Genomic DNA, 26,409 nt, shown 5'->3' with positions numbered 1-26,409 from the left:
TCCAGAGGAGTTTGTCATGCTCCCCCAAAGTCCAAAGCTTGTCTCCCCCTCAAAAGCCTTTTTCAATAATTCTTTATTTTCTGAGCACTGCTATACTTCTATTAACAAGAATAAATTGTGCTGATATTCATATTTTCTCACTCTCTTTCCCAACTAGATTAAGTTAATTGAGGACAAGCAGTGTGTCTTTCTGTTTTGTTTCTAGTGAATGCCATTACTTTAACTCATGTTTGGTATAAATATTGAGGGAAGCCTGATTCATTTCCTGCTTGTGTTTTTTTAAAGGTAGATCATAGTCAAAAGTGATCAGAAAATGCACCATGATCAATTTCATTATTCACTTAACCCACTGACAACTAGTTATTGGGTTCTTTCACTGGATCTGGAATTGTGTCTGGTTAAAGAATGAAGAGGGAACTAAACAGAATGGGTTATTCCTTCTTGGAATTCAGACACCAGTGTAGGGTGTGGGGAGCAGACAACTAAAGAGGCAACTCCAGTGCAAGGTTCTAATTTTAGAATTAGTTTGCTTTTGTGATTGTTGAGTGGCTCACAGAAACTTAGAGCAGAGAACCATAGTGAGAAGCATGTGGGCTCTGGAGTTTTCAAACTCTGAATTTGCAGTTCATCAACATCTTGATTCTGAGCAAGTTACTCACCTCACTCCCTTTCCCTCTGTTTCTTCATTTAAATAAACATGAGGTATGATATGCAAATAAAAGGCACAGTTGTCAGTGTGATGATATGATGAATTCTCTACCTTCTCTCTTCCCCTGTCTCTTTTTTTAAAAAAGAGGCAGAGACATGATCTCATGATTTTTTTCAGATTTTTCAAATTTTCTGCCTGGCTCATTAGGAAATGAAAATGCACTGATCCTTGATCCAGTATTAGAAAGCAAATGTTTTTGTTAATGGGAATGTTGTTGTAGATGGTGCTTTAAGATGGTAAATTCATGCAATTTCCAAATTACCTATTTAAATTAATAAATGATTTGAGCATTCAGAGTTACTCAAAAACATTTCTGGCTTCATAATCTAAGCGTCATGGTGTATCATTAATGTATCTCAAGCATATTCAGTAGTGCTTGCGACAAGTAGGTGCTCAATAAAGACTTGTTGAATGAATGAGTTTTAATAAGAATTTTTTTATTTTTCTAGCTTTTATTCATAATTTTGCCCATATGTATGTTTTTTCTTTGTTCTGAAATTTTTAACATTTTATTATTGGAGTATAATTGCTTTGCAATGTTATATCTTTATCTTTTAAAAATGAACCAGTTTTACTTGATATCAGGAGCTTATTAATAAGCTTGATTGAAAGTTGTGGTGATTCTCTGCATCTCCATCACCAGCCTCATCTGTAATACCTGGCAGGTAATAAGTACTTGGTAAATGTCAAAGCAAGAATTAGATAGTTCTGATAGGCATTATTTTTTTAAAGGACATATAGCTTAATTTTGTCGAGCAAAGATGTCTTTTTTCCTTTGTATCACTACATAGCAGTATTACTTGAAATTACACAGGCTATTAATTTAAAATATTGGTTATTTTAACATTTTACTATAACATAAGTATACACTTTGATTATAGGCAAGACTCCTTAGAGTGTAAGTTAGATGCAGAATGCTATTGTGTATCAAGTTTATTGTGATTGATTAGATTTAATCAACATACAGGAAGGATTCCTGTACAAATATTATTTTTCTCATTTCAAATCCTATTTGTTCAGCATAACTGAAACAGGATGTCATTAGTGGAGGGTAAGTATTGAGAAATGGCAACCCGCTCCAGTATTCTTGCCTGGAGAATCCCATGGACGGAGGAGCCTGGTAGGCTACAGTCCACGGGGTTGCAAAGAGTCGGACACAACTGAGCGACTTCACTTCAAGTATTGAGATGCTTTGGAAGTTTGGGAAATTTTGACTATTGACAGAAATTTAACCTATGGAGATCTTTCTTTTGAACACAGAAGTTTGATTTGTTATATTTTGCTTATTTAGGCACATTATTTCCTTCATGACTTACAAATATGTTTATAAAGTTAAAATAACAAATTAAAAAAGTATTTGACACATTGTCAGAACTGAAGGTTTCCTGGGCTAGCAGTTTTGTCTGTAGCTAAGACAACCATTAAAAAGGCATCAATAGTTGTACACTATCAGAAAAAGTTTCAGATCCCCATCAACGTCTTAGTTTTTGGTTTTTCATTATGAATGAATATGTTATCCACAAATATCTCTGGACCTTTTCTGAGCTTACATTTGTCTTCAATCGGCACACCATCTTCAAATACCATGTTTTGAAAACATTTTCACTTCTGTCTCTTTATAAATAATTTATTTACATTGGCTGTGCTGGGTCTTTGTTGCTGCATGGACTTTTTTCTAGTTGTGAAGAGGGGGACTAGTCTTTGTTGCAGTGTGCAGGCTTCTCATTGTGGTGACTTACCTTGTTGTGGAGATCGGGTTCTGGGGCACATGGACTCAATAGTTGCAGTTCCTGGGCTCTAGAGCACGGGCTCAGTAGTTGTCGGGTACAAGCTTAGTTGGCTTCGTGGCATGTGGGATCTTCCCAGTCCAGGGGTCGAACCTGTATCTCCTACATTGGCAGGCGGATTCTTTACCACTGAACCACCAGGGGCACATTTTCACTTTTGTCTCTTAATAATAACTTTTATTTGTCCTACAAGTTGAAGTTCTTTGAGGCTCCAAGGACTCACTTCTTGTGCCCTAGTGTTCTGAAAGTGGCCTTTTCCCATGCATAATATTGATTGAGAGCAATTTTTTTTGCAGGCACTGTGCTAGGTACTTTTCATACCTCACTTCATTTAGTCACATACCCTACTAAACAGGTGATATAATAGCGATCTCCATTTTACAGATGCAGATTTCAAGACTCAGAAATGAAGTGAGTTGCCCAGGGTAAAGCTACGAGGTGAACATAGTGCGTGGGCTATGTGTGTGTCTGCAGGCCACCGCCACACAATGCTGTCTCCAGCTGAAAGATGATGCTAAGTTTAGATCGTTAAGCAAGAGAGACTTGAGCAACTATTCACTTATTTATGAGATAGTGGACCCCTCACAGGCTAAAGACCGTGTCCTGGATTCTTACCACACGTTGTACAGACAAGAGTTATCACACCTGGTGCACTTTCATACCACCTTGCACCAGTGTTGTGATTGTCCATGAAAAAAATGATCTCTACCTTTAGTTCAGGTTTTATAATACAAATAGGAAACCTCTGTGAATGGAACAGAAAGGCTAATTGGCAAAGTGCCTGTGTCTTCTCTGTCTTCATCGCTTTTCCAGTTCCCCTTGAGCCATAAAGGGTCAGGTGGTTCTCTCAGTTGCTGATGCCCTGAGTGAGAATCTGGGGAAGGGTGGACTCACCTGCCTCGGTAGCCAGGACCTCAGCCCAGAGGGTGTGTGGAGGCCACTTGTCGGAGCTGAATTTGTCTTGTTTTAACATATTTGAATATCTTGACTCTAGGGAAGAAGAATGAAACTGATGTCTTTCATGATGACCACAGGGTTGCACCCTCCTGTTTCCATCCTCAACACCATTAGGATAAGCAGAGACTCTATGGGCTTCTTTGCTATTCAGTTTAATTACTTAAAAAAAAAAAAAGAGTTACTACAGTGAAAGAGAAATTTGTATTTTTCTTTTTAAATAAGTTAAGAGTTCACCACTGAATTGAGAGGAAAACACTCAAAGTGATTTTAAAGTCCTGAAGTGGAAGATTTGACTTATTATAAAATCCTAGTGTGAATAACTTTGCACCCCTGCCTCCACGGCAACAGCCTTATCTTTTTCTATTTATTTACCTTGATAAGGAAAGTAATTGCATTTTTACTAAATTTCTTTTTTGAGAAAATGCCATCAAAGTGGCATAATCTCCATCCGTGTTTCCTTCTTCAAGTTTGTGTTGCCTCACGAACTGGGCTTTTTCTGTGGATAATGTTCTGCTTATTGCAAATACCCCACTGCCATTGATAGATAGCAGAGAAACAGCCTCCGAATTGCCTTTAATGGAGAGCAAGTATTTCTTTTGAAGTGAACTCGAACAGATAATATCAGAGAGCTCAAGGTAAGGAACTAATCTCTTGTATTGATTATTTATGAAAGACCAACTATTATTTCAAATATTTCTCCCTTCATTAATTGCTTAAAAATTTACTTCAGCCAGCATTTGAAGTGCCTCTTTTTGTAGATTATATTTGTATTCTCAGGACAGAGTTTTCTAAATAGTTTGGAAAAGCATTATTTTTTTTTTTCCTCTAAATCTAAAGAGTTCTTTGATAATGGCAACAGGAGCCTAGATTAAATTTACCTGGGGTCATCTTGGTCTTGTGTGCATTTTCCTTTTCGCCCTTAAAGGGCTTTGTGAGCTCGGTACAATGAGCAGTCTTTCAGAAGATGCTGTCCCATCATTGTTATAGGGAGATTACGTTCTTGGTAGGAAAAAAAAAAAAGAAACAGAATGAAAGAGATAAACTTGATTGAGTGGTACTGAACACTTATTTCTGCAGATACATAGTCATTAAAAATTTCCCTCAGTCCTGCTGTGAATGTTTTCAAATTAGAACTACTGGGCTGCCAGTTCCTGTAGCTTTGTATCCTTGTACTTTATCCAGGAAAATAAGTTGTGTTCAGCAACTGAAAGCTTCCAAATGAAAAGTATACAATCGTGAGCCCCACTACTGCCTGTTGACTTCCTAATTAATTAAGTGCTGTCATCAAATTATATTTCATTACTCCGTCCTTACCTGATCTTTTTTTATTTTGTCACTCTCCCTTCTGTTCATCTTTCCTTCCACTCATCCACTCATCCATTGTTCCCTGAACAAAAGTTTTTCGAGCAGTTATCATATGCCAGACACTGAGAATGTAATACATACGAAGGACCCTGCCCTCCAGGATGAACAACAAACAAACAAAACAAATAATTAGGAGTGGGATTAAGTGCTACAGAAAAAGCAGCATTTGCTGAGAGAGTAAGAAGCAGAAGTGGATGTTGCTTCTCTAGGTAGGATGGGGTTGGGGAGGAAGCCCTCCCTGGGGAAGAGGCACAAAACCCATGAGACCTCATCTGAAAGGTGGAGAGGAACCCCTGAAACTGCCATTCTGTCCCTCACTCCTAACTCTTAACCATGGGCCTGTGTATGTGAGTTTGGCGTTTCCCTGGGGTGAGCCCCAGAGAAGCAGAAGCTCTCATATCTTCTTCTTTATCTTCCCCACAGCACTGAGAAACATCTCTCAAATGCTGGCCACATCAGTGAATGTTTGAGTAGAAGGGCCTTTTGGTGACATCTGACTTTCCAAAATGTGAGCATGATGGCATGTGGGGAAAAGAGCCAGATGTGTTTGTTACTCTGGACAGAAGTTTTTGAGTTTTGCAGCCACTTTCACGATACTTGTTAATTACCTCATAATACTTTCACTTAACATTCAAAGCATATCCATTGTATAATAATTCCAAGCAGACACTTTACACCATCAGACTATACAAGTAAAGACTTCTTATTTCAACAGATAAAGGGAACTTGAGAATCTTGGGTATTTTCCTGTCACTCTTGCAGAGATAATTTTCATAGAACATATTATATATAATTATGTATGTTGAAATACGGTACATAGCAGTGGTTCCGAAGCCTGACTTCATATTAGTCTTTTATGAGAATCTTTTTAAAAGATTGGAATTTGAAACAATGTTTTGGAAAGTCTCATTCAGTCATTTATTTAGGGGAAGATCTTTGACATTTGTATTTTTAAATGCTCCTGAGTTGATGTTAAAGGGATAATGGGGGAAGAACGGTCCCTAGGTCTTTCTGATAGAAATGCAGGTTTGGTGAACCATTGGCTGGGATCATAAGGAAACATTATGGGTAGATGCTTCCTAAATTGTATGTAGCAGGTAGTTCATGAGTCAGTATAGTGTTTGGCATGTATTAGATGTCTTCAACTGTTAATTATTGTTAGGGTGATGAGAAGTAGTTTATTGAAAAAAGCAATGGCTATCAGAAGGAAAGATGTAAGACAATGATGTGCTTTGGGGAAAATAAAACATTTGATACCCAAATAAAATAAGAAGGATTCTAACTGTTAAAAGAGTGGTTCTACTTTTCTTCAGCTGAGTTTTCGACAGGATAACAAGTAAAACCTCTTATCTCTTCTCTAACTCGTTCAACATAGTGATTGAGTTTTTCCTTCCAAAAAGATTGAGGCCCAAAGTTAGTTAAAAAAAAAAAAAATTGGCTGTCACTTGGATGTTTGATAGTTTTAAGTTCCATTTTTGTTACAGTTGTCTTTGGAAAAGGTCAGTAAGAATTCTGATGACTCTAGTTGATTTGCTGGAATTTGGGGCAAGGAGTAGCAGTTAAGATTTGAATTATATGGGAGTACAGGTAATATTTTTATTCTACACTCAGTGTTTCATGTTAAAAGTATTATTTTTCCTTTGTGTCTGTTACCAGTTCTTATTTTGTATTTAACTTTAGGGTTTGTGTGTATATATTTCTTTATGTGTCTGTGTGTATGCACACATATACATTATATGTGTATATGCACTTAGGATATATATCTGAATAGTACATATATGAACAAGAGAGTTGCTTACACATTATAGATTAATTCATTGTCAATGTATTTATTGAACATCAATTGTGGATTGTTTATTCTACTAGCTTCTAGGGATACAGTGGTAAACTGAACAGATATGGTTCCTGCCACTCAGAAGACATTTGTTAAATGATTGTGTGACTACTTGAGGGACAGGATTGTGGAAATGTATGTAATGTTTCGTGAATTTTATAGCTTTTGTCAGAGGTGTATGTCAAGCTTTATTCCATTTGCTGACAGGTATTTCATTGCTATGTTCAGGGAGATTCCCCAAGAACATTTGCGTGATAAAGGTATTTCTGAAGGTACCATGAATAAGTTGAACACATGCCCTGTGAAAGTAATTTTACTTAAAAATTTATGTAAACGGTCAATGGATAGCCTCCTTGGGTTGGTAGATTGTCCAGGACAAAATATCAGGTGATGTCATTGGCAGAAGCTGCCAGGGGAGAATTTGGCACCATGTGGTGTCCCTGTTGGAATGGCTGGAATTGATGCCATTGGTTTCACGATGAACATTTGAGAGCCTGCGGAGGGCACAGATTTTCCCTGTGTGTAAGCATGTAATAAATCAGGGTTTCATTTCAAAAACTTACTGGGAACCGTGTAACTTAATTCAGCTTCAAATAGTGTCCAAGGTGGGAGAGAGTCCAGCTTGGTCTTTTTTAAAAAAAATCATCACCTAAAGGTTCTGATTTGGTCATTTCCTAACCTCTCTGTTTTCTTTGATCTTCAAATTTCTCAGTTTCCCCGCTCCCCCTACTCTGTTGAATTTCCATTGGTTCTGTAGGTTAGTTGGTGTGCATCCAGAATAGACAGTTTCAATCATAATCGTAAGAGCTACTTTTTAAAATGAGAGCTTAATATGTGTCAAAGAAGGAAGTTCCACTGTGGCTGGAGGGCAGAGAGCAAGGGTACAGCTTGCTTCCTTAGACTGTACCATACATGTTACATATATTCATATATTATTTCCTTCAGTTTTAACAATAACCTATGGGATAGCCATTTATCATTTCCCCTTTCTCGGGCGAAGAAACTGGGGCATGGGAAGTTTAGTAAATTTGCACAAGGTCACAGAATTAGTAAGTGGTGGGATTTGAATCTGAATAAGTTGACACCCAAACTTGTGTTCTTGATTTGTCTGCTCTACTGTGCTAGAGGGAGGAAAAGCAAGGTGTGGAGTAGGTTGGTAAGGGAAATAGTGTTGCATCTTAGTCATCTGTTAACGCTAGAACTCAGTACAATATCCAGTATGTAGAAAGTCCTCAGTAACTTGTTAATAATGAGCACGATTATTTTCATCAGGGATCTGATTTCCCCACCCCGCCCACATTCCTTCCACATATTGGTCTTTAGCATTACCAGTAGTCTACCTGCTTTCATCCATTTCTCTCCACTGTTGTCCATTTTCCCCTCATCGCCTCCCCTCACCTCCATGAAGTATCGTCACCTCTGACTAGGACTATGGCAGTAGCTAATCTTGTTGCTCCTCTGGGTGGTTCTCAATACAGCAGCCAGAGGGACCTTTCTAAAAACACAAATCTGATCCTGCTTACAACCTCTCAATGATTTCCTCTTCCTCTTGGAAGAAAATCAGTGACTCTTCCCTTGTCTCCCAGGTCCTGATGGTCTGATGGTCGCCACTGCTTCAGACAGTGAAGCTTCCTTCTAACTCCCCACTTCAGGGTTCTTGCACATGTTTTACCACTGTTTAGAAGACTCTTCTCCCATTCCCCCCTTCACACCCAGAATTCATAACTGCTACCCCCGACTCACATCAAAGCCCAGAGGTCCCTGCTTAAGGGAAGCCTCTCCTGACCCTTACATATTAAGCTTTCCCAGTTCCTTGTCGTATTTATCACAAGTTACATTAAATACTTGGGTGATTATTTAAGATGTGTCCCGTTAGACTTGAAGCTCCAAGACTTTGCACAGTGCCTGGGATGTAGAAGGTGTTCCATAAATATTTATTCAGTGAAAGAAAAAATGAAAAATGAACAAAGAATACAAAGGGCCAGGAATAGCTTGTCTGAGACTTCTGGCTGGATATTTCCCATTATTGAAGGGAAACTAAAGAAAGATCACTTCATCACATGAAATTCAAGTTTGAGTATGGCTTATCGAGATTGCACTGTTTTCCACCTGTTTACTTTGAAGACAGTCTCAGGCACAGAGAAATGAAGTAACTTGTCCAGGATACACAGCTAGTCCATATCAGATGTCTTTGTTCTGACCTTTGAATTGTGTATAGGGAGGAACAGACATTTTCATAAATCTCCAGGACATCTTTAATGTGCTGAGTCTGTAGAAGCTGCATCAATATTTGATATTATTGACGCTGTCATGTCAGAATTTTAAAGTGTCTTTTGAGGGTATCTGTTATTATTGCAGTGAGTTCAGAGTTTAATTAGATGACAGTTTAAGAATATGCAGAGGTATGGGCTAAAGATGTCCTAAAAGATATTGCCCACAGTAAGAAGCAGCTTGTGTCTGATTTCCACCAAAACTGAGCAAGGGAATAGCACTCCTTATATTCTTGGGGTCTGAGGGTAAGGAATGCTGTCCAGATCTCGACCCTGTCAGCAGGAAAGCATGTTCAGTGAGCAGCCTCCAGTTCCAAAAATGCTTTTGCACGGATGCAAAGCAGCTCGAGCTGTGTGATGAGCTGCTGCCAGAGGTCTCCCAAGTTGAGACGGGAACAAGCTGTCCCACAGCCCACCTGGATTCTGTGGTTCTTTTCGGTGTTGGAAATTCACCTGGATGTAAACTTACCTCTGCCTTCATGTTCTCTGATAACGCGCAGTCACTGCAAGCCCCCGCTGGTACCCGCACTGGTGCTCAAGGGGGCTAAGTGAGCCCCAGGTGTCGCCTGGCTGCTGGCTTGGGCTTCCGGTGGTGCCTTGGTCCTCGTGAAGCCCCTGTTGCAGGGTGAGGCAGCAGTTTTTTGTCCTGCAGGTACAGTAGGTACTGGATTAAACAGGTCTGCTGTTGCAGACAGACACCGGGCACCGTTGTAGCACGAGCTGTGTTTGGATTGGAGTTTCCAGGGCCTTATCAGGAGCCACCCCTAGTGACACAGCCAGTGCCAGAACTAACTTTGACTTTCACTCTTCGCCAAGGGCTTGCAGAACACCTTAAAGGAAAAAAGATGGAGGCGCTTAGAGTTCAGATGTTCATGCCGTGTTCCTTTGAAAGCTTTTATCTGTAAGTGGAGTTTTATTCTGGAAATAATCCTGGGACCACTTGGCAGGAGTTTTGTTTTTTTATTTTTTGTTTTTAAGGGGAGAACAGAGAAAGGGAAGGTTTTATCGGGAGTTAAAAATTCTGGGACTGTTACTCTGTGATGTGGCTTTAATCGGCTTCAGCTGTAACCTCTGGTAGGTGACTGTGACAAGGATAACAACTAATCTGTGGGGTGGGGGGATTGAAATGCTAGTCCATTAGCTCTGCTTTCTCATTTGAAATGGAATGTTGGTCTTAAATTAATCATGCCCCTAAAATGACTGCTCGAAAAATCACTGCTCTGAGTGAGAACAGAGCTTGATTTATGATTACTAAGGTAGTCTGAAGCCGGGCTTTGCCATGACTAAAAAAGGATTTTCTTCAGGAAAACGGGTGTGTTAAGTGACATTGGTCAGAATTGTCCCCTTGCAGACACTTTGGATTTTTTGCTTTCTCCTCTCCTCTCTACCCCAAACTGTGGAGTAGTACACTTGCATTAATAAACATTTCATTTGCATTTCTTTATATTGATTTTTTTTTAATCTCTTTGAGAGGAAAAGAAAACATCCAAACATCAGAATCATCTATCTGGCATAGAAATGTAGAACGAGTTTGAAATTGGCACTTTCAAAGAAATACTAAGATGGAGAAATGCTAAATGGATCACAGCTTTCTCCTATTCCACGCCGCCCCCCCTCCCCATTTCCTTCAATATTTACTTTCAATGTTAGGTGATAAGATTTGAAAACAATACTAAAAGCCATGTCCCTAAGTGAATAGGCATTCAAGCAAATCAACTTAAGCAAAAGCCACCTCTGGAGCTTAATAATTATTTACTGAACGTTCCTGGGTCATGAGAGAGGTTCTGATTAAGTCAGAAAAGCATTATGTTCAGCAGCTTGTGAAGGTGTGTTTAAAGACGGCAAGAATAATGGAAAAATACTAAAAGTAGCAGAACTATTTTTAGAATTTGATTCTTAAAAAATAAAATTCCTGTAAATGTAATTGTGGTAAAATTCCTAATGTTCAGTGGATACATCTTTAAAAGACTTCATAATTATTTAAATTGTTTTCTAATGTCTTGTTCTATTTTTGCTGTATGGTTTGCTTTTATAGACTTTTTAAGTTGTATATGCCATTAAAACAGTTTAATTACACATCTCTCTAAAGTGATAGAACATTTTATGAACAGAGTATATACATTATTATGTATTTAAAATGTCATTAGGTTAGAAATGTTATAATATTATCCTTTGTAAATCAGATACTAGTTAGTTCTCTGTGGTTCATATCACACAAGAATGTCCTCCATAACTTAGTAATTTTTGAAATATTATTTTTAAGCAAATTAATGGATGTTATAAATGGATAAAGCATGCCATTTAGCTTTAGTATAGTAGTGATGTCATCCTTGAATTTATATCCAAAATAATGCTTAATTTCAATTACTTTTGTTTAATTGATTTCTTTTTTTTCTGGTTGACTAAATTACTGGCCATAGGACCATGCTTCCCTTTATAAAGTCTCAGAATGAAATTCTTAGCTCATATCTTTGACAAAACTTGTTCACTGAGCTGTTGCTCATTAACTTCTTCTTGCCTCTTCTTTTGGGGAGGGTACACTCTGTGAATTGATTGTTTCTTTTGTATTTTCCTCTAGGAAAGCAAAGAAACATTTTAGCAGAAGGCAGCCTTATAAGAATTTGGGTTCCTAGAGAATAACTTTTCAGTTTTCAATAGTTCCAAGTTATTAGAAAGCTCAGAGTACCAATTTGGGAATTCAAGCCCAGCACAGAAGAATCCATTGCCTAACATTTACTTACTGTCTGCAGGGTGTGCTGACTACTGTCCTAAAAATCTTACTTGCATTAGCATATTCAGTTCTCATACTTGCTCTTTGACAAAAGTACTTTTCTCCTACCTCCATTTTGTAGATGACAAAATTCAGGTTTGGGCAGGTGAAAGATCCTGGCCACGTCTTATCACTCAGAAATGATACAGCTGGAATTTCAACAGAGGTATTCTGGGTACGTGGCTTCTGCTTTTCTCTTTTCCACTCAATGGATTTTCATTTCAGATACTGACTGAATTGATGTTTCTTCCTGTGGCCTTTTAATTGTATTTCTCCAATGCTCAGACTTCTGAACTATCCAAACTGTATCTCCTTTGTGCTTTTGAGTGGCTATGACTAATCCAGTGTCATAGTATTTGTCCATCAAATGGGTTTCCTTGTATCTGATTTACTATTGATGATAAGATGACTGCTTAGGGGAGAAGAAAGCTCTACTAATAAAATATATATATATATATATATATATATATGTGATATATTCTGACTTGAGAAACCTTAAAATATGGAGGAAAAGTTTGTCTTATAATTAAACTAATGCAGTTGGTCTCTAGAACTGAGATTTTTGGGAAAAGACTGTTCTCTGTCACTGGATGACTCAAACAATGGTTTTTATTAAAGGTCTTCCAGCATTAAGGTTCTAGTGTTACCTGATTTTAGGAGGTGGGTTATTTGTTAGGATATCGATACCAAATTTACTCTTTGGATAGATATTTATTTCATCCCACTAGGTGCTAAATATTCTTTTAGGTGCTGAGGAATTTAGGTGCTGCTGAATAAAGCATAGAAATCTCTGCCTTCATAGAGCTAGCTCTGTCTGGTCATGAGGGGATAGGAACGTTCCAGCTCTATCCTTAAGGCTGGGTCTCATCTTCATGGTCCAAAGTGGCTGCTAGACCTGCAGCCATTACAACTAAATTCTAGGAGACATGATGGCAAAATGGGTATCTCTTTAGGAAGAATCTTTGAACAAACCACGTGATCTTTCTGCTGAAGTCTCACTAGCAAAACTTAGTCATGAAGCCAGTCTACCCCCTGAAAAGGGGGGAAATGTGATTGGCAGTGTACCAGCCAAAACAAGGGCAAAATAGAATGGGTAGCTAGATTGTTTCAGTTATAGTTCTTAGGCCAAAACATTGATTTTTTTTTTTAACAAATAACTGATATTTTCTAAAATGACACAAAAATGTACTATGGTTTAACAGAGCACATCCAACTGGATTAAACAGAAATGGAGACTGAGAGTCCCTTGTACATCAGTGTATCCGGTGTCCAGGGTTATAAGGCTTCAGAGATGGTTTGATCCAGATGCTCTTTGTCATCCACATGCTGGCTTCCTCTACACTCCTCCGTCTTTCTAGGCCCCGGTTCCTTCTTGCAGTTCACATCACTGTTTCCTCTAGTTTGCCTTTCTTTCCACATAGGTCCAGGAAGTTCCAGATTTATATCCTACCGTCTTTTCAAACCTTAGTATAAATAGAGGTCTTTTACCCCAGTACTTCTAGTCAGAGGCATTGGGCTGCCTCTTATTGGATCATTTTAGAGTACAAGCCCATTCGATGGGTATGTTGATTGATCAAACCCATGTTGTCTTTCTAGGTCTGGAGTTAGTAGCACCACCATAACCTGCCTCATGAATGGAAAGTGAAGTGGCTGGTTTTTCAGGGTGGAATTAGGGTACTTTCTCAAGGAAATGAGACAGGATGGTGAGCCAGCATAAGTAACATGTGACCGTCATAAATCATTACCACTGTTTGTAAGGCTGGCTTTTAGACCATGACAAGTGCATATACTCCCTGCTCCTGAGATCATAATCGGTACTTTTGTCTTGATTTTTACAGTTTTGCAAACTTTGCATCTTGGTTGATATGTCCTAGACATGTAGTAATTGCTAAGTAATGGCAGTCTAAGGCTTTTGAATCTTCTCTCACCTGTTGTGTTGCTATCTTGACACATGGACAGAGCATACCTGTGACTGGGGCGATTGTTCGAGTAGAGATAGAAGGCTTTTGAGTCTTTAAAAAGATCCTTCCAATTACTTCACACTCATGTCTGAATTCTCTCATTAGATTGTCATGGTGGTTTGATGGTTTAGTCACTAAGTTCTGTCTGACTCTTGTGACTCCATGGACCATAGCTTTCCAGGCTCTTCTCTGTCCATGTAATTTTCCAGGCAAGAGTACTGTAGTGGGTTGCATTTCCTTCCCCAGGGAATCTTGCCGACCTAGGGATAGAAAATGGGTCTCCTGCAATGCAGGCAGATTCTTTACCAACTATAGTTTTGGATAAAAGTTTGTTCCTTTTAAATTGCTGTAAGTGGGCTATATTGTTATGCCATATCAATTACTTATACCTTGTAAGGAATGGATTTTTCAGAGTCTTTTAAAATATGGCATCTAGATGTGAATGAGGTTCCACGGTTGGACAGTGTAAAGAGGAATTCTAGAGTGTGATCTAATGAAATGCAGCTTGATAGGAAAGATAGGGTTGAGTGTGGGGCTGTCTACTTTATCTGCATTATGACCTTTTGATAGGCTGCCAGAAATAATTTCTTAGAAAGGAATTGAGAGTGAAGAGTGTGGAAAGCCATGGTGGCATCTGTGGGAATGGAGGACAGTTGTGGCCTTAAAAGGAGGAAATGGCACCCTCATGTCCTTGTTTGAAAGTAGCTTTCAGTAACAGATATTCCTTGGTTGGAATGTATAGAAGTAAGAAAATCTATTTGGGAGGGGTGCATATAATCAACTTGAAAAAAATCTGATGGTGAATATTGCCTGGAAGAACACTGGGCTAATATTACAGAGGTCTCAGACATTTTGGGCCATATCTCCTAAAGTAAGTTTTTTCAAGCTGGCTCTCTCAACATATTTTAATTTACTTATAAATTTCATACATGTGTCACTATACTGATGCTATATTATGATATGTGTGTGTTCATTGCTTAGTTGTATCTGACTCTTTGCAACCCCACGGACTATAGCCTGCCAGGCTCCTCTGTCCATGGGATTCTCCAGGCAAGCATACTGGAGTGAGTAGCCTTTCCCTTCTCCGGGGGATCTTCTGACCAGGGATCAAACCTGGGCAGATTCTTTATTGTCTAAGCCACCAGGAAAGCCCAATATTATAATATACAACATATATAAAAATAGAAAATAAAAATGATGGGTAAATTTTATATAAATTTCAATCTTTTCTTCCTGTACTCCAGGGAATCTTTTTTTGTACCCTCTTTTGAAGAATGTTGGTATATTAGGTGTCTTATTATGTTTCTTTGAAAAATACTGATATAAGTCTTACAATGCTTCTTTTTGATTTTTATCTCATCAGTTATTGAAGTTACTCTTACTGGTGCCTGTCAAAGGTCCAGCTTAAAGAGTATTAATCCTAAATAGATTCAGAGAGACTACGATTCTTTCAAACTAATTGGATTCCAGGTGTTGAAAAGTGACGATTTTGGATTTTTAACTTGGCAATTCTTGCTTTTTTAGAACACTTTCCTCCTTATGCACAACAAAGAGTAAAGAACTCCAGAGGATGGGCGTGCAGTCCTCTCTGGATACCAAGCCGGCCTCATGTCTAGCAGAACAGGGCCCTTGGAAGACCTTCAGATATTTGTTGAAGGAAAGAAGAGGAGAAAGACAAGCTGCACTTTGCAAGCCTTTTTATTTCCTCTGTGCCAGAAACCTGTAGCATTTATTGTCTGAGCTGATAGTGTTACCAGGAAAAGCCGGGCATTTGGCATGTTTTCTTTTTTTTTTCTTGACCACTGCAACCAAGGTTGGTGATGGCTGAAGTCCACAAGATTTCCGCTTTTGAAGCCAAAGTGTGAAATCTGGTTCTTTCACATTTACATGAGTTATACTCTCAGTTATTTTAAATGAGATATGTGTTTATCATATATATCATTTATCAGATACACCATATATTTCTTATATATATATATATATCATGTAGACAAGTACCAATATATATTCTTATTGGTACTTGCTTCTGCCATACATGATGAAAAAGTCATCTCTACACTTATAGAGCAATGACTTTGGAAAGAAGGTAAAGGTTAAGATAATGGAAATAACTGATCCTTTGAAAACATTAAATACTAGGACTTTCCTGCTTGGTCTAGTGGCTACTACTCTGTACTTCTGGTGCAGGGGCCCAGGTTTGATCCCTGGTCAGAGAAGTAGATTCCATGTGCCGCAACTAAAGAGCCAGTACAGCCAAATAAATAAAATAAATATTAAAATGGTAGATATCCATACTGCCATTTAAAAAGACATATCTGTTTACTGACTCTTACTTTGGTAATTTATACACTTGGACTTACTTTCTTCTTTTTTTTTTTGGACTTACTTTCTAAAGACTCTTAACAGTCTCTTTTTGCTGACAGAACAGCACTTTTGTAGGTTTGGCCTGTAGGTTCTTATGTAATCCTCCTTATGATAGAATAGTTATGTTGTAACCATAATGATTCATTGGCAGTATCTGGACAGATTTTTTGTCTTGTTGGTTTTATAGCCCATTTGGCAGGAGTAGGTGGTCCTTCCTATTTCCTTCCATTCACATGTTGGGTTCGGCATCAGAAGGACTCTTCAGAGCTCTTGTCGGAGTTATCAGAGTCTGGGAATGGAATGTGCATTTCCTCAGACATGGAAGAAAGTGTTCTGGTCTAAGAATCAAAGATGTGAGTTCATGTCCCAGTACTCCTACCAAACAAAGGACGATCTTGGGTGTCTAAGTTTCCAAACCTGGCGTCAAAATCAGTGGCATAGTTTTTGTAGACATACTGATTCCTGGGCTTTACCTAACCTGAAGTCAGAATTTCTTGGGATGGAGCCTGGGCATTTTGACTTTAGGCAGGGTCCCCAGCTGATTCTGTGGCAGTCAGCCTTCTGCATTTGGAAACCCTAGTAGCTTAACCTATCTCTGACATAGCTTTCTTACCTGTGCATGAGGTTAATTATCATGCCTTCCTGTGTCTTCACTGTCTGTGTGAACATCAGCCACTGTGCTTTCTTGGATGTAATTACATTGTATCCAGTGCAGGCAGATGCTAGGCTTTGAGCTCTATCAACTGATTGATTATAATGAAGATTCCTTTTTCCTGGAAAAAAAATACTAGGAGTTTTACTTTATATCTTGTGAGTGAATTGCAGGATAGATTATCTTCTCTCCACCCCTTCAAACTTTGTCAAATTCTCTGAATCAAAAAGGGATTGCCTAAATCTTAAAAAGCAGATATGCTATGGTCCAAGCTTGCATACAGGCTTATAAAAATTCACTTTCTTGCATAAAAAAGAAGTAGCTTGTTCATGGTTTTATGTTTTCTGACTACTACTTTTTAAAATTCTGTTCCAGTTTATCCGAATTGTGTTTTGGTTATTGTGCTAAGCTTTTTACCTCTGTTACAAATTTTAATCCTCCTTCTGATGCCAAGAGGCAAATGTATTAAACAATCTATAAATAAAGAAAACCAAAGCTCAAAGACATTGACTGACTTGGCCATTGTCACAGGTTAGTAAAGGCCAGGACTGTATTCTGCCTGAGGAACTGACGAAAGGTAAGGCAAGGGAAAGTTCATCAGCTCCTTGAGCCTAGAAGCTAAGTTGCAGCTTACAGCCAGATTCATGTCTTGGATGATTGTGATATGGAGACCAAAGACTGATTCCTAAGATCTGGTGAAGGGGTATTGGCATCCCCGTGAAAGGTGAGGATTGGTCAGGCAAGTGTTGTTTGGATGGCGAGATACTGAATTTTATGAGATTTCTGATATATTTAAGATGCTGGTGAAGGCAGAGGAATTAACTCTTTGAATTTAGGGATATACCAGTGATTCACAGAGCACATGTCCAAATGTCTCTTATCATCACAGAGAAGGGTCAGGCTTTGAAGGTTAAAAATGTAAATTTAGCCATCAAGTTAGGAACTCATGTCATGTTATGGCTACTTAGCTAAGTGTCCATATTCTATCTGGTGTGTTATCACTGTAACTTAGCTGGCATTTGCTCCCTCAGTCATTGTTGTACATTTAGGAGGTGGGTTTTGGAGAGGTTCAGAGAAGTTAAGTGGCTCATTAAAGATCAGATTGCTCAGCAGTGACTCAACTAGAAGTTGTGTTCCATTGATGGCCATACTCCTTGAGTCACCACTTAGCAATTCCCAGTTTTCAGGGAAGTTGCCTGGTCTTAGTTATGTGGGTAAGTGCCAATTAAGGCATTTGCCTCCCTTTCAGTTGGCTTTCAAAGGGTGACTTCTTGTGGTGAGATATATACCTTCCCACATGGAACTAGATAATCTAGATAACTGGCTTAATTTTAAGGCATCTTAAAAAAAATTACATGACCCTGCCTTTTAAACTCATTGAGATTAGAAACCAGGTATTCCCAGCACCTGGCACAGGGGAAACCCTCAATAGCCATTTGTTGAATAAATGACCTTTAAATAATCTGATTAAAAGGAATCAGACTGATGAAATTAGGATTACCTAATGCACATTGAGGTTCATGGGCCCTGGATGAGTTCGGTCAGCTTTTAAAACTAAGTACCTTGAGGCAACTCTTATTATTATTAGTAGTTGAAGCATCAGGTCCTCATTTTAAAAATAAGCTCTCGGCTACCTGTAATGTTCTCACATAAAACTCGACTTTGAGTTTAAAACTTGCTCATGTGACCTGCTAACATTTTGATGTGTAGGTATTTTTGTTTTTGTCGATAGGGTGATAATTGCAGATTCAATTATTTCTAAGAGGAAGTAATGTTTAAAAGATCGAGGAAAGCTGACAATCTGAGAGTCATCTTTAACATGGAAATATCCAGTAGGGTACGTGTGCAGTGAAGTGACTATTTTTCCTTTTTGTTCTTTGAGAAGACTTATTCAAATGTCAATTAGCTGAACCTTGCTAGATTTTTTTTGTGTGGGGTTTTAATTTATTTATATGGGTCTACCATATAAATATGTAATTTTTTTCCTAATAGGATATTTCAGTAAATGTTTTAAATGATACTGTTGTTGATTTGAAAGTCTGCAGCCTTAGAGTTTGATGACTAGTAATTTTAACTTAAGATGTCTCAAGAATGCTTTACTGTTAATTGAAAGGATTTTTTTTCCCCCAGTATCACAGCCAATGGCTTGTCTTGAGCAGCTAATTAGTGCGATTTTTCCACAGCTGCATTTGCCAAGGCACAAAGGTTTGCTCCTGGTTTTATCAAAAGGATCAGTCTCTCTGGGAATGTTTTAACCTGACAGGCTTTGAATAGCAAGACCATCTATTTATTTATTTATTTTTAAATAGCCTTCTTTTCTGGGTTTAGGAAAGTACGTTTGAACACATACTCAAAAGTGAGAAAATACATTTTCTTTTGGTGCTCTTTTAGCAGAACCTGAGCAGGTGAATGGAGTGTTTTTGAGAAATGATGGGGTATTTTTATGGTGTAGACGAATGCATGATATGAAAGTAATAAACCGGGTATTAGCACTTTCAGTCTTTGTATATCTGTAGGAAACTATAAAGGAAAGAGGGTCTAAGTCTTCTGGGATGCTGAAGACTTCCAAAAGAACCAGTGTGCTGGATGCAAGTCAGCACTTCCCTATCCTATTGTCAAAATGCTGTCTAGGATGGATGTAGTCTCTTCCAGCCAAATGGTGACTTTGATCACTCAAGTCACTTCTTCATGCTTATAAGTTAGTTCATGTTCCTCATGTTTTCAAATTCGTGGCATATATCCTGCCACTGAAAAAATATGGTGACCTTATGGTTTATAGGGGAAGAGTAAAGAGTAAGAAATTTATCTATAATCCCACTCCCACTTTGGCAACTCTCCTCCTTTCGCTAGTCATGTGTGTATTTGTGTACATACGTATACTCTACTTATTCTAGATTAGAATGGACACCCACTTTTGATTTTACTTTTTAATTTGTCTTAGGACATGGATTTTGCACTTTGCTGTGTGCTGAGCAATTTTTTAAAAAAGGTATATTATCAAATCTATATGTATCATAATTTACTTTTTTTGTTGTTTGGCTGCACTGTGTGGCGTGGGAGATCTTAGTTCCCCAACCAGCGATCAAACTCGTGTACCCTGCATTGGGAATGAAGAATCTTAACCACTGGACCACCAAGGAAGTCCATAATTTACTTTTTTTTAAACCTGTTTTATGCTTAAGTCTTTTGAATGGTTTTATTTATTTCCTCAACTTTATTGAGGTGTAATTAACAAAATTATTTAAGATGTACAATGTGATGATTTTTTACATGTATACATTGTGAAACACATTAATTACCTCACATGGTTACTTACATATTTTTGTGTGTGATGAGAACACTTAAGATCTTCTCTCTCAGAAATTTCAAGTGTATGAGGCAGTAATGTTAATTATAGTTACCATGCTGTGCTTTAGATCCTCAGAACTTACTCATCTTATAACTAAAAGTTTGTATTATTTAAGTCACATCTCCCCTCATAATTTACATAATCACGCCCATGTTAGGGGACAGAATACTGTGCAATTTGTCAATAGCTTTATAATGTTAGGTTTTCCACATTTTGAATTATTTTCCTAGGAAAGTTATCTATCGGTGAAATTTCTGAATCAGTTGATAGTATTGTCAACTTGATAATTGATAATATTAGATAATATTGTTATTGATAATATTAGAGGATTGTGATATTATATTCCAGGAACAGCTCAGGGTAGCATTATCTTTGTACTTTTTCTTGTAGTAAACATTTTTTTAAGTTTAATCATACCTTTCTAATATATTGTACAATTACAATACATTTAATATATTGTATAGTTTTAATTCACAACCATAAATATATCTCTATACCATTTTTTATGGCTATATATGAACAGCATTATTTTATATGAACTTATCACAGTCTATTGAACCAGGTTTCTGTGCTGAGTAATGAGTCAAATGCTACTATAATTTTTATTATATAGTTTTCTGGAACTCTGTGAAGGTGAAATGCAAACATTTCTTTATTCTTTAGTACTTTTTTTTTTAACCTGAAGAATTTGAAAATTTTTATCTTTAAGGAGTTTATAAGGCTGGTCAATAATTTAAAGGCTTTATTTTGCCTTTGTTAGAAGATAAGGATGATATTGGGATTTATATTCAAGGAAAGAAGCTTAAAGGTACAGATACTTCTCTGGAAGAATAACTTTGATTTGAATATAAATACTTCCTAAATATTATTCTTTTTTCTGTTTCCAGGTACTAATTAAGGTTTTATATTCTTGGCCCTAAACTGTTTTTTTTTTTTTAAGAAAATGATATTACCAGATGCAAAATTTCTAGATAATAGTAATTGCAGCAACAAACATTTATTGAGGCAGTACTGCATAGCGCTCATTGTATTAAGGGATTTGTGTGCATTATTTCATTCATTATTTTGTTTAATCCTCATAAAATTCCTAAGAGGAAGGCCTTTAGAGTATAAGTGATACAAAAGACATTTTAAAAGCATCTCCCATTTTGATAAATGGGTAAGTTAAAATATTGTTATTCCTCTTTTTCAGACATGGTAACTAAGGCAGAGAGAGGTTTATTGTTGATGTCGTAGAGCTAGCAAGATAAACAATAGAAATCTGTATTTAGGAAAATCAAAAAGTCCTATCTTCTTGACTTGTGACAAGTATTTAAGCTTTTTAAATGATTTTGGGTAGAGTAAGCACCAGCACCATTAGAGGCAGGCCTCATGGGGAACTCTTAGAATGCGTGTTGGATAGGACTTGCCAAGAAGAATCAGAAGAAAAGACTGCACAAAGAAACCCAGGCGAAGAAGAATGGAGTTGCCAAACTAACTTCTCTTCTGCCCTCTTTCTTGAAGACTGAGATTGAGTTCAGTGTTAAGATTCTGGTCCAAAGCCTTCTTTAATGACTTTCACTTGTATCGTAGAAAAATTTCCCCATGATAGAGTTCACCTTTTCTTTGAACTATTGTGTGTTAGTAAACAGTTTAGATATCTTCAAGGAATTTAGATAGTGTACAGGAGTAGTTATTTGGCTAGATTCGACTATAAAAGGAAATCAAGCAAATTATTTTTAAGTGTGAAACTCCGGGTACCATTAAGATCCCTTGCTTCTTGGCACTTCATATGGCAGCACTATATTTGGTGGTGATGAGTAGTAGGCGATATAAAATGTCAAAAAAAATAAGCTGTATGATAAAAATGCCTGGATGCAATCAAGCCAACTTATTTTAATTCAACTACTGATGACTTAAATCCTGTCAGCTCTTGATTTTCAATTAGGTGGAATACTACTCTGCGATCTGATTATATTTTGCACAGGCTCATTTCATAGTTTGGTACGATTTAGGATACCCCAAAATGCAAATGAAAGGTCTCATTAGGAACTCAATGTGTGTTTTTCTGTTTCCCCATAGCAGTTCCGAGGAGCATCCTGGGGCCTCCAAGCCTCCGATAAGCTCCTCCAGTATGACATCACGCATCTTGCTACGCCAGCAACTCATGCGTGAGCAGATGCAGGAGCAGGAACGCAGGGAGCAGCAGCAGAAGCTGCAGGCGGCCCAGTTCATGCAACAGAGAGTGCCTGTGAGTCAGACTCCAGCCATAAACGTCAGCGTGCCCACCACCCTCCCCTCTGCCACCCAGGTGCCGATGGAAGTCCTTAAGGTATGTGAGTGTCATTCTTGTTGGTTGGGCCAAGCCTTCTTCTTCAACATTTTCCATTTTCTAGGTGTTTTATTTGTCTCATCATGTTCATTTGGTTATATTGACCTATCTGAAACATATTTGTAAATGTCAGCTCCATTGATTCCTACATGGCTTTGTATTGCCAAAGAAAGATTCCAACTAACTGTAAATTTAATAGTAACCCTCACTAAATGGGGGAAGAGTGTTGATGTCCCGTGAGAAATTACCAGGAGGTTATAGATGGGTTTTATAATGATATCTTCCCATCTTTCTTTGGGAAAGTTTAAAAATGTACAAGTTATCTGAAATGAACCTCTTCTAATAACTTGTGTATATATATATATATATGTGTATATATATATATATATTTTTTTTTTTTTTTTCCCCCCAAATACATTCCATGGCCATTCTTAAGTTTTCTTTTTTCTTGAGTAAAGCATCTTGGCTGTAGAATCTGACTTTTAGAAAATCTCTTTGGATAGAAAATGGTAGAAGAGTTTAGCTTTAATAACCAGACTGCATAATCTTTTAACTGAAGTGAGTTGTCTGTTTTGGGTCCCTTTGATTTCTTGGTAGAGTAGGAACTGCAGGAGCTTGTTAGCATCATTCTATCCGGGACATATAGCTTCCTAATTACTAGGGAAAATTGTAACAAGTCTAAGAATAGAATTCCATCTCACACATGGGTCCTGCAATCACATTGGGAAGTACTCCTTTAAACATTCCAACTCTTGAATGTGACTGATGCAAGTGAAGTTAAAAGAAAAGTAAAGGGACTTCGTTACTTCTTAATTTTTTAAATCCCATTACCTAATTGATCCATCCTGAAGAGTCCCGAGTGTTACTGTTCATTAAACAAAGTGAACTTTACCCGCCGGTGACTCATTGTTGGTCTTTGCAATCATTCCTGTGCTCAGAAAAGACATCTTTCACTATTTAAAGTTTACTATGAAAGCAAATGGGATGCTATGTGATAATTGGGAAACAATCTATGATCTCTACCAGGAAGAAGGAAAGAGATTCTTTAAAAACAAAATTTAAGCCAGTTGTTTTCTTATTTGCAAAGACTCTTGAAATGTAGTGATGGAGTACTGAAACTGTGTCATAGAGACACTAATATTAAAATTCTGTTAGGATGAAAAAGATTGCAATGCTTTAGCAGAAAATTTTACTCTAATATGACTGAAGTTCTGAATATTGCCACACCTAGTGTATATTTTATGTACCCCACCTTCCAAATAAAGGCAAGTTTTTCTCTTGGAAGTAGATTGTACATTAAACTTTTTGTTCTGCTTGGGTGAAAATTGGCAACCAGTGGGTTTTTACAGACCTAAGGTTTATTTAAGATTTGTCTGCTGTTCACAAGAATCATAATTTTTTTAGCTGTATCTTAGATTATTTAAAGTTAAATGAATTAAGTAATAATAAATTATAGAGAAATGTCTCTTTTATTTACTTTAGTAGTCTATTTTTTTAAGCTGAAGAACAGATTTTAGAAGAGATGACACAGATTTGTGTTAGTAGTGGTTTATGTCTAAATCAAAGGTAATGTTATTAAAGTATAATAGTTGAAATCTATGTTCCTATTAAGGTGATTATATCTGATGAAAGAGAAATTACCTGAGTATGTTGAAACATTATTTCCATTTCATTTGAAAAATGGACATCATTTTTTAAAGTTTTTATTACTTAAAATATGTAATTGTGATATGATTAAAATTAAAATCTATACTAATTGGTTTTAATAATATAAGCATTTCTCCTTAAATGTTACTATGTCCTGGTAACACTAGCCCTTAACTCTATCGCTCAATTCAGTTATGCTAGAAATATGTCCAAAGTTAAAACACAAATATATTGTTAGAACCCGGTGACTTAATCTAAATAAAAATGAACAAATGGTGAATGTATATTTCATACGGAATTAGTTTATCTCTAACTTTTTATACTTCAGTTATATAAAGTAGCAAAGTATGTTAAGAGGTGTAGGGCATAGCAATATTGGTAGGTTTGGTAGCTGTTTAGACAGATTTTGTATAGTGTCCTTATGTGGAGGACCAAGCAGAAACATGATTCCATATAAGGTGGCATTTTAAGAGCTTCAAATGACATTTTAAAGGAGAGTATCATATACATGATTACTTCAAGTACTTAAATACTTAGTACTTTATAAAAATAGTTTGCCTATTTTTGGAAGTTTTGTGGATGGAAATATTATGAATCATTTATTACAGAAAGGTAAGTGAGAGAAAGATGGTCATTTTTTTCTTTTCTCTTTTATAGTTTTTAAATCATAAGCATATATTATGAAGTAAATGGTTAATAGAAAAGCAGTTAATTTGCTTAATCTTGACCCACATTTCTATGAATATACATTTTCAAGGAGTAACACCGAGTGTACTGATTTATGCATAATGATACAGATGATATTGAATAGGTATTTTTTTCTAATAGTATAGTCTCAGTAAATTCATCATTTAAGTTTTAAAGATTTAAGTTGGTAGAACAGAACATACCTGCTTCTCAGTGGAGGTAGATGTGTGCAGTCAGACGTCTAGCGTGTGCCAGAGAATCCTGGGTAAATCGCTCCCGTCTCTCACTGGTTTAAAAGAACTTGATAGAAAAATCACATACACAAACCCATGTTACGAACATTTTTGCTGTTGGTGCGTTGAATGATTTTGAAAAGCTCAATTAGTATTGTCTGGTTAATCCCCTTTCTTTTGCAGAATTATGCTTAAAATATGAAGGTTTATAAAGCATGCTTTAAGTTGTTAACCTCTTCTAGTAAATTTAGGACTAGTGTTTGGAAGTCATAGGGATTGGAAATTTGCATTACTCATTTCCCATATGGTTGTCATTCAGTCCGTAAATTCATGAAACTTTGCAGGATTAGCCTCTGGTTTCTACATTGATTTAATTAATTTATGATTTTTTTTTATTCCTATTATTGGTTTTCATTTTAGGTGACATGGAGTGGTTAATTTTATTGTTGTATGTATTCACATAATGGATATATCCTCTAGGTTTCTTAAGAACAGCCCTATTCAATTGGGTATTGTAATTTAAGGATGCTTCTTTGTCATTAATTAACCAGTATCTGGAGTGCATAATATATATTTCGAGATAGTGAAAATACGCACTCTGTATTTCTCACTGTGGATTAACAAACTATATCATTAAGAACCATTAGTAGAAGTAGTTTCTGCCACAGGTAGTTTTACTGACAAGCAAACCTGAGATCTGAAATCTGACCTGGCTCCTTTTAGACACAAAGAGAGGACCCGGAGATAGGCCTTGTGGACATGGTCTCGTGGCTGAAGAAGCATCACAGTATCAACCGCGGCGTCTTCATCCGCACATCCATCACGCATGCATTTTCCCTGTCTCATCTCTCTAACTCTGACTGATTATGAAAATACCTGATTGCTCTGATCTTGAACTGGCAGGTTCATCAGAATTGCTCCCCCTCCATGGACTCTGACAGTGTATAGTTGAAAACAAGAGTTTATAGTTTGAAAACATTTTATCTATTTAGAAAAGTATAGGGAATTTTCAAGGATTTCCCTCTCTGCCTCCCTTCCTTTTTTTTTTTTTTTTTGCTTTTTTCTCTTTGGACTTAAAAAAATTTTAAAGCCAAGGTATTCTCTTGGGAATAAATTGTATATTGAGTCTTTCTGTTCTCCTTAGGAGAAAGATTATATGAATTTGAAGGAAAAAAATAGATATTTTTGGTAACTTTAGGATATCTTTTAAATAATTTCAAGAAATTTATTTTTAGATTTTTTTGTTTTTTTCCAAATCATCTCAGATAACCCAAGGAATTAGATTACTGCAGAATGAGAAGTGATGCTTGCTGTTCATCAGGTATTAAAACACATTTTTGCCAGGGCCCTCGATCTTGTGAATTCACATTGGTAATTTTCGGTGATTGACTTACGGTGTGGCATCTCATTTAAATAGTGATTCTAGCAACCCAGGTTGGAGGGGTGTTCTGCTTTCTTGTCACTCTGTCTGACAACCTATATTCCATGAAATTTCACTAATGGAGGAGAGGGT

The 26,409-nt window shown here is 37.1% G+C and overlaps 1 protein-coding gene and 1 long non-coding RNA gene across 5 annotated transcripts in view; one reads left to right on the top strand and one right to left on the bottom strand.

Moving 5' to 3' along the window:
• Positions 1 to 26,409, top strand: part of MITF (melanocyte inducing transcription factor) — a 233,148-nt gene that overhangs the window by 117,234 nt on the left and 89,505 nt on the right. The window contains exons 1-2 of one of the 4 annotated variants that reach the window (XM_069561661.1): positions 9,595 to 9,823; positions 22,080 to 22,329. In XM_069561661.1, coding sequence (XP_069417762.1) covers positions 9,768 to 9,823; positions 22,080 to 22,329 — 306 coding nt within the window. In that variant the 5' untranslated portion in view covers positions 9,595 to 9,767. Of the gene's footprint in view, positions 1 to 9,594; positions 9,824 to 22,079; positions 22,330 to 26,409 lie in introns of those variants that run through there. The other 3 variants (XM_069561662.1, XM_069561659.1, XM_069561660.1) reach the window with 3 other exon arrangements.
• On the bottom strand, positions 1,142 to 9,569 carry LOC138424552 (uncharacterized). Its single transcript, XR_011250860.1, has 5 exons — positions 9,392 to 9,569; positions 4,332 to 4,452; positions 3,391 to 3,486; positions 2,449 to 2,598; positions 1,142 to 1,367 (listed from the first exon to the last, which is right to left on the bottom strand). It is a non-coding gene; the product is annotated as an uncharacterized lncRNA (long non-coding RNA).

This window comes from Ovis canadensis, chromosome 19 (assembly GCF_042477335.2).
Source record: "Ovis canadensis isolate MfBH-ARS-UI-01 breed Bighorn chromosome 19, ARS-UI_OviCan_v2, whole genome shotgun sequence".
Lineage (NCBI taxonomy): Eukaryota > Metazoa > Chordata > Mammalia > Artiodactyla > Bovidae > Ovis > Ovis canadensis.
The sequence above is the reverse complement of the archived record's forward strand: the minus strand, read 5'-3'. Positions and strand labels throughout refer to the sequence as shown.